The sequence below is a fragment of the Nannospalax galili genome, unplaced genomic scaffold, assembly GCF_000622305.1.
Source record: "Nannospalax galili isolate Female #2095 unplaced genomic scaffold, S.galili_v1.0 scaffold1353, whole genome shotgun sequence".
NCBI lineage: Eukaryota > Metazoa > Chordata > Mammalia > Rodentia > Spalacidae > Nannospalax > Nannospalax galili.
Window position 1 is genome coordinate 602,412 of NW_008333501.1, and position 8,791 is coordinate 611,202.

The 8,791-nt window shown below is 42.3% G+C and overlaps 1 protein-coding gene and 1 pseudogene across 2 annotated transcripts in view; one reads left to right on the top strand and one right to left on the bottom strand.

Moving 5' to 3' along the window:
* The window catches only part of Heatr3 (HEAT repeat containing 3), a 46,866-nt gene that overhangs the window by 25,804 nt on the left and 12,271 nt on the right, over positions 1 to 8,791 (top strand). Inside the window, exons 12-13 of one of the 2 annotated variants that reach the window (XM_008828303.3) lie at positions 1,898 to 1,986; positions 6,371 to 6,514. In XM_008828303.3, the coding sequence (XP_008826525.1) occupies positions 1,898 to 1,986; positions 6,371 to 6,514 (233 nt within the window). The remainder of the gene's footprint in view (positions 1 to 1,897; positions 1,987 to 6,370; positions 6,515 to 8,791) is intronic. The other variant, XM_008828304.3, reaches the window with a different exon arrangement.
* On the bottom strand, positions 4,526 to 4,852 carry LOC103730126 (annotated as a pseudogene).

Sequence of the window (8,791 nt, forward strand, 5' to 3'; positions counted from 1 at the left end):
TCTTTTTTTGAGACAGGGTCTCCCTGTAGCCCCAGCTGTCCTGGAACTCACTATGTAGACCAGGCTGGCCTTGAACTCACAGATATCCGCCTGCCTCCGCCTCCCGAGTGCTGGGATTAAAGGCGTGCGCCACCACGCCCGGCTCTGTTTAGTTTTTTACAATACATGTGGCTTAATTGTTTTATGTACAGTTCGTACATTTCATTTTTCAAACATTATGTATATTTCAGAGCCAATATGGCAGTTTTTAAGGATAGCTAGTGCTGTCTCAAGAAAAAGATTATGCAGAGCTGCCTGTCTTAGGGTTTCCCAGGTAACCTAAAAAGGTGGTATCCTAACTGGGCAAAGTCTTAGGCACCAATAGGCAATAAGCCATAGCACCTGTTGCTACTTAAGAGCTCAGCCCAAAACTATATGCCCTAAAACAATAGGCTAGATGTCATGTGGTACACTTGGAGTCTGCTTAGGAGACTGAAGCAGAAAAATTGTTTGAGCCCAGGAGTTCTAAACCAGCCTGAGCACCATAGTGATACCCCATCTCAAGACAAAACAGTCACTAGTTAGTATTCTTACAGTTTCTCAGATCAGCATTTAGACAGGATGTTAAAGATGGTTTGTCTCCATTCCATGATGTTAGGGTAGTGATTCTCCACTAGGGGTAATTTTACTTCTACCCCTGGAGGATATTTAGCAATGTCTGAAGGCATTTTCAGCTGTTATGCTTTGGAGGTTGCTACTGATATGTACAAGATAGACCTTAGGGATGCTGAGATACATCCTGCACAGGAATATACTCCCTGTATACACATACACATGCACAGAATGATCTGATCTGGGCCAGAATGTCACTACTACTGAGGTGTAATCTTGAACTAGTCTTGGGTCTCTGCTGGAAAAGTTGAAGGCTCTGAACCAGAATCAGCTGAGATTTTATTCACTCAGCATTGAGCACTTGGCACTGGCGTCATCAGGCAGAACACTCCCTAGTGACCTTTTCATATGCGCTTCCTCATAACATGATAGTTGAGTTCCAAGGGTAAGAGTCAGAAGGAAAAAGCACACGCTTCTGAGTCAGCTGGAAGTCATACTGCCTTTTATGACCTCGGCTGTCATTCATTTGTTCATTTGGTTGAAGAAGTCACAAAGTTACACCCACATTTAAGAAGCAGAGATCAGACTCCACTTGTTTTGAGAAATGGCATGGTACGGAAGATGGTGGAACTGGTGGGACCGGAAATAATTGCTGTGCATTTTTAGAAATTATGACCCTACCATACCAAATGAGTCACCTTTCCCCACCTTAAAAGGGGTCAGGGAGTTGTTTGACCTGGGTGACCCTCATTCAGCCTTGCCTGTGACTACAAACTCAGTGGCTTATTTCTGCTCTTCTTTTTGTCCTGTGTGAGAAAGTACAATGGGAAAAGATTGGGATTGGAGCAGGGAGGCGTCAGGCGGTGGGCTTGTGTTATTAAGTGCTGATGTGTAGGATGATTCCATCAGAGGTCAACCAGCTCCATGATGGAGGAGACCACCATGATAGAGACCACATAATGGAGACCCAAGAGAGATGAAACCCATCCAAAACCACTGACTCAGTGCTATCCTCTGCCAAGTGTCAGTCCAGTGAAAACCCAGCTCCTAAAGTCAGAACCCCTGCAGGGCGTTTCTTGCTGTGACTCTCCCTACCACAGTCGTCTTTTAGATTCACTTGCACAGTGAACAGGCACTGTAGAGTCCACATTCGCTTAAATAGCAAGAATGCTTTGTTAACAATAACCCATACTGACACTTGCTGTACTTTGTTTTGATCCTTTTTTCCTACAAACTAGTTTGTCTTGGAGAAGGAGAAAACTTATAACTTCCTTTTTTTGTTTTGTGGAAACTTTTTGTATTTTAGATTTTGCTAAGCATGCTGATTTTCTAGAAGCCATAAGTAGTGCTTTGAGGGCCCTTTTGCAAACAATGGCATCCAAGAACATTCCACAGGTAAGACACTGTAAACTTCTTGTATGAAACCTGAAGAGTATATTTTTTTAATTTTTAATTTTATGCGTATGCGTGTATTGTCTGCATGTAGGTAAGTGCACCCATGTCGTGCGGAGGGCAGAAGAGGCTGTCAGATCCCCTGGAACTGGAGTTACAGACAGTTGTTAGCTGTCATGTGGGTGCTGGGATTTGAACCTGGGTCTTCTGCAAGAACAGTCAGTGTTCTTAACAGCTGAGCCATCTCTCCAGCTCCAAGAGTCTGTATTTTAGAAGCATATTACTTAGCAGTTTTTTAAAAAATACCTGTTACATGATCTTTATGAAAAGGCAATAGAAGTCACAGAATAAGCTCTGCCCTCTGCCTCCTTCAGTGCCATAGCTGCTTCTGCGGCAGCATCACTCATTTCTCCGAATTTGCTGGTCTTCAAATATGTTATGACAAGCTAGCAAGCATGTTCTCTCTCTCTCTCTCTCTCTCTCTCCCTCCCTCCTCTCCCCCTCCCCTTATCATTTCTACTTGTTACTTTTTGTTAAGAGAGTTCCAAGCATTGCTAAAAGCAGAGGCAGTTCTGGGAGCCCATGTACACCAACACCAGACTAACCAGTTAGAGCATCTCTTCCTCCTTATTTCGATGGTCTTCCTGCATTCTTATTCTTGTCAAGTATTTTAAGGCAAATCACATCATTTTATCAATAAATAATTTGATTATACTCGGTGTGCTGGCACAGGCCTTTAAATCCCAGCACTAGGGAGGCAGAGGCTACAGGAGACCCTGTATCAAAAAAAGGAAAGTAAAGTAACAACAACAAACAATTGATTATGTCTGGCAGAAAAAATTTTTTAAAAAGCCTAATCTCAATATCATTACTCTACATACAAAAATTATCAGATAATTCTTATTTGATTTACAGTTCATTTTCCTCAGTTCACCCAATACTGTCTTTTACTAATTAATTTATTCAAATCTGAATTTAAACTGGGTCTAGTATCACACACCTGTGATCTCAGTACTGGGGAGGATGAGGCAGAGGACTGCTTTGAGTCTGAGGCCAGCCTGTGCTGCAGTGTGGGATGGTGTCTTAAAAAATAAAAAGTCAGATTGGAAGCCGGGCATGGTGGCACACACCTTTAGTCCCAGTGCTTGGGAGGCAGAGGCAGGCAGATCTCTGTGAGTTCAAGGCCAGCGTGGTCTACATAGTGAGTTCCAGGACAGCTGAGGCTACAGGGAGACCCTGTCTCAAAAAAGACCAACAAAAAAAAGTGAGATTGGTGGGAAAGCTCAGGTAAAGGTGCCTTCTGCCAAGTCTGGTAACCTGCACTCAGTCACTGGAGCCATGAGCATGTGCACAAGGACAGAGCCAACTAACTCCACAGAGTCGTCCTCTGATCTCCATGTGTGCACTGTGGCACATGTTCCCACACATAATTATGGGCGTGCACAATAATAACATTTAAAAAATATATATTTTATTATGTGTATTAGTGTGTTGTCTGCATATGTATAAGTGCACCTGTGTTGTGCAATGCCTGTGGAGGTTAGAAGAGGCTGTCGGATCCCCTGAAACTGGAGTTATAACAGTTGTTAACTGCCAGGTGGGTGCTGGGAATCGAACCCAGGTCCTCTGTAAGAGCAGCCAGTGCTCTTGATTGCTAAACCATCTCTTCAGCCCCATAATATATTTTTATATATATATTTTTTGAGACAGGGTTTCACTGTTTAGACCAGGCTGGCCACAAATGCACAGAAATTGGCCAGACTATGCCTCCTAAATGCTGGGATTAAATATGTGTGTCACCATACCCAGCAGATTTTTTTTTTTTTTAATTAAAAGACTCAAATTATTGCTGGGCATGGTGGTCCACACCTTTAACCCCAGCAGAGGGAAAGGCAGGCAGATCTTTGTGAGTTCAAGTCCAGCCTGGTCTACTTACTTCCAGACTAGCCCTACTACAGGGAGACCCTGTCTCAAAAAGAACAAAAACAAAACCATAAAAACCCTCAAATTATCTAAGCAAGGTTGATATCTTTTCTTTTCATTCTTTTTTTTAATATATAATTTTTAGTTTTTATACATAATATTTTATTTTATGTGTATTAGTGTATTGCCCTCATGTATGTGAGTGCACCCGTGTCGTGCAATGCCGTGGAGGTCAGAAAAGAGCTTCGGATTCCCCTGGAACTGGAGTTAAGGACAGTTCATAGCCACCATGTGGGTGCCGGAAATCGAACCCAGGTCCTCTGCAAGAGCAGTCAGTGCTCTTAACCGCTGAGCCATCTCTCCAGCCCCTAATACATAGTTTTTAAATTTTATGTATATGAGTGTATTGCCTACATGATGCATGCACCTATGTCATGCAGTGCCCTCAGAGGTCAGAAGAGAGCATTGGATCCCCTGCAACTAGAGTTATAGGCAGTTGTTATCCACCATATGGGTGCTGGGACTTGAACCTGAGTCTTCTGCAAGAGCATCCAGTGCTCTTAACCGCTGAGCCATTTCTCACATCCCGTCATTCTTTTTTTTTTGGTTGTTTCATAAATTAGCCATTTACTGTGGCCAGGGATGTCCCAGATGGCAGTGCTTCTACTTGGTCTTTCAGTTCCTTCAGTCTTCTGGCGGCAGACTTAACTGTTTCCGGCAGAAGTAGTCTCATAGGTCCAGGCTCCACCGGCCGCTGTTTTCATACAGGAACCAGAGTGCCAGATGCCAACAGCCTGTCTCTTCATCTTGGTCTTGCCAGAAGGAGCAAGTATACTTGGTGTGCTGGCTGATTTCAATTTCCTTCACCGTTTCCGGGAGGGAGGCTCCATACATAGCAGGTTCCATATTTACCCATAATCCCTACCTTCTTGGTGCGTTTACACATGTTGCCGTGACCTAGGCCTGAGCCTAGAAAGCTCTTTTTTCTTAATACCTTTATGGAGATATGATTTCATATACCATACAGTTCATTCAATTGAAGTACACATTTTGGTGGTTTTTGTATATTCATCGTCTTAATAACTTTTAAGCTATCATTTTCCTTATCCACCCTCTTTTTCCTTTCACCATTTATTCCTGGTAGAAACTATTTTTATGTTCCCATTGTCAGCTTCGGACTATATATCTGATGATACTGTGTAATACTCTCCAACTCCTCTATTAAGGCCTAGCTCTAATCAGTCTCAGGTGCAGAATTTTTTGCAAGAAAAATTCATATTGCTGTATATGTTTCATACTTTAAGTCGCAGATTGTGTTACATCAAGTTTTTATTGGGCTCACTTCATTGTTTTAGCAGACAGTAATCAAAGCTGCCTGGGTCCTTTGGTGAGGCTGCACGCTGCAGATAGTCAGCTTTGTCTTTCCTTGTGCAATACCATTAGCTAGGCATCTTCTATAAATGAAAACTTTGTCTCATGCATGATTTAGTAATTTTGGTATCCGTTTATATCTCATTCTTTATCTCAGGTGGATGTCCAGAAATCTTTAAACACAACCAGCACTTTCCTCCTGCCTTCCTTCTGTGTTGTGTTCATTTGTCTGTTCAGTGCTGGGACTGAATCTAGGCTCTCACACTGCTTCCTTTTTAGTCTCATTGTGAGCTCATGGCTTTATATACATTTATTTATTTTGAGACGGGTTTCATTGTGTAGCCCAGGCTGTCTTGAACTAGTGATCCTATTGCCCCCCTCCCAAGTGTTACTATTATGTGTGGGTCTGTGGACTTGGCCACCACAGCAGGCTAGTTATTCTTTTTGATGCAAAAATTAATCCATATTAGTAGACATGCCTTTAGGTTGGCTCCTATCCACAGGTGTGGACTCTTATGTCTGAACCCTTGGTTTTTTTCTTCCTTTTTCTTGTTTTCGGTACTGGGGATATAATCTAGGGCTTGGTACAAGTGCTGCACCACTCAGTTATACCCTAGCCTCAAACTCCACAAGTTTCTGATTGGTTTTTGCTAAACAAAATGTCACAGATTCAAGTTGTAATTTTCCTGCTTAAAACTTAAGTGCTGGGTAGATGGCTCAATGGTTGAAGTACTTGCCATGTAATGTGACCTCTGGAGTTTGAATTCCCAGAGCCCATGTGAATGCATGGTGGATGAGCAGCTTACCTGTAACTCCAGAGCTCTGAAGACAGAGTGGGATCCCTGAAGCACGCTGGCTGACCAAACTAGCTGCACTGGCAAGCCCTGAGTTCAACAGAGAGATGTTGCTTCAATGAATAATGTAGAGTAATCGAGGAAAACTCCCAACATTAACTCTGGGCCCTCACACACACATCATATACATAGGTGCACATATACCTGCACATGTGTGCCCACACACATACATGTACACACATACCACACATATGTATGAGATAAATAAATGCCTGAAAGTATTTCTTCTCTCTCAACAGTGCATGACCCCCGAGCAGCTGATGACACTGTGCAAAGCAGCTATTCAGAGTAGTAACATCGGGGTTAGAGTGAATGTGGTCAGTATTTTGGGAATCATTGGCAGCGTCCTTGCCAAAGAACATGATGTACTTGAAACTCTTAAGGTAAAAAGCTTTGTTTCTAATTTAAAGTACTCAGTAATTAGAAGTGGGGAGCATTTCTTGGCTAAGAAGACATTGTGCAAAAAATTGCTAATTAAGTTCCTAATACAGTGTTTCCTTGGGCTTAATAAAATTGTGTGTATTAGATACTTAGAAAGTTGAGCCTTTCCAGGCATGGTGATGCATGCCTTTAGTCCCAGCACTTGAGAGGCAGAGGCAGGTGGATCTCTGTGAGTTCGAGGCCAGGCTGGTCTCCATAGTGAATCTAAGCCAGCTGTGGCTTGTCTCAAAAAGACCCCCATACCCCTCAAAAAAGAAAGTTGAGCCTCATTTTGCCATTTAATTTTTCTCCAGATAATGTTTTTTCAGAAATAAATTTGTCAGGGCTGGAGAGATGGCTCAGCAGTTAAGGTCACTGACTGCTCTTACAGAAGACCTAGGTTTGATTACCAGCACCCATGTGGCGGCTACAAACTGCCCTTAACTCCAGTTCAGGGGAATCCAAAGCCCTCTTCTGCTCTGCGGCATTGCAGGACATGCGTGCACTCACATACATGCAGGCAATACACTCATACACATAAATTAAAAAAAATAAGAGCCAGGCGTGGTGGCACACGCCTTTAATCACAGCACTGGGGAGGTGGAAGCAGGAGGATCTCTAAGAGTTCCAGGCCAGCCTGGTCTACATAGAGTTCCAGGTCAGCTGGGGATTATAGGGAGACCTTGCCTCAAAAGAAAAGAAAAGAAAAGAAAAGAAAAGAAAAGAAAAGAAAAGAAAAGAAAAGAAAAGAAAAGAAAAGAAAAGAAAAGAAAAGAAAAGAAAAGAAAAGAAAAGAAAAGAAAAGAAAAGAAAAGAAAAGAAAAGAAAAGAAAAGAAAAGAAAAGAAAAGAAAAGAAAAGAAAAGAAAAGAAAAGAAAAGAAAAGAAAAGAAAAGAAAAGAAAAGAAAAGAAAAGAAAAATTTGTCTTCATTAAAAGACCAAAGGTAGAAATTTTGAAGATGACTTTGGGTTCACTGTTACAGAAAACATTTTCATGTTATGTTCTGCTAAGGAGCTGTTCACCCAGTTTTCATTGCATACCAGATGAAGAGTTTTCTGAGAAACATCACATTGGCAGTTCTTACACCATTCTGTCAGCAACTCTGCTGGTACCAGGCCTCTAGGAATTCACTCAGCATGTTGGCTTTTAGCACTTGATCTTAGCACAGTTGTTTAGAACCTACTCTGCTAGAGGTGCAGTGTTAGTGTAACTCAAAGGTCAGTGGTGGCACAGTTGCTCTCCCCGTGCTAACTGCTGAAACAGTATGCCTCCACTTTCAGCTCCCAGCTCTCCTTTTGTCTCCCAACGTATAAGCAGGTACTACTTACTGGTTCCTTCTGCATCATTCCAGGGGCTTTTAAATTCTATTTTTATCGTGTGAGTATGGACATACACAGGCCATGATGGACATGTGTGGAGATCAGAGAACAACTTCTGGGAGTCGATTCTGTCTTCCACTGTGAGTTCCAGGGATCAGACTCAGGTTGTCAGGCTTACATGCAAATGCTTTTACCTACTGAGCCATCTTGCCACCCTCGTCCAGAGATTTGATTAATACATATGTGTTGGAGTGTGGCCATGTAGCATCTGTATGTACAGATAAGCATATGTTTGTATATAATTACTTCCTCACTCTAAACCTGAAATCACCACAGGCCATTTTAATGAAACTTCCAAGTTTTTCTTAGGTACACTATTTTAAAGTGTTTTTTACTTAGACTCATTTCCAAGAATGAAAAAAGTAGAGAAGGGGCTGGAGTTAAGCAGTTAAGAGCACTGGGTCTTGCAGAGGGTTCTGTTCCCAGTACCCACATGACAATTAACTATTCATAACTCCAGTTCCAGGGTATCCAACGCCCTCACTGACCTCTGTGGACATGGGCAATACTTACATGGCAGCAAAAGACTCCTCATACACATACAATAAAAATAAATCAAGCCGGTGTGACTATGCACACCTTTGATCCCAACACTCAACAAGTAGAGGCAGGCGGATCTCTGTGAGTTCAAGGCCAACCTGGTCTACATAGTTCCAGGCCAGCTGGGGCTATAGGGAGACCCTCTCATAAAAGACCTCCCTCAAAAGAAAAGTCTTCATGACATAAATAGGCTGAAGGAATTCATCTCCACAAAACCAGCCCTTCAGAGAGTTCTGGAAGCAACACAAAGAACTGAAGAAGGGAATGACTATACTCAAGGGCATAAAAAAAAAAAAAAATGAAGGTATAACTGTGGAAAA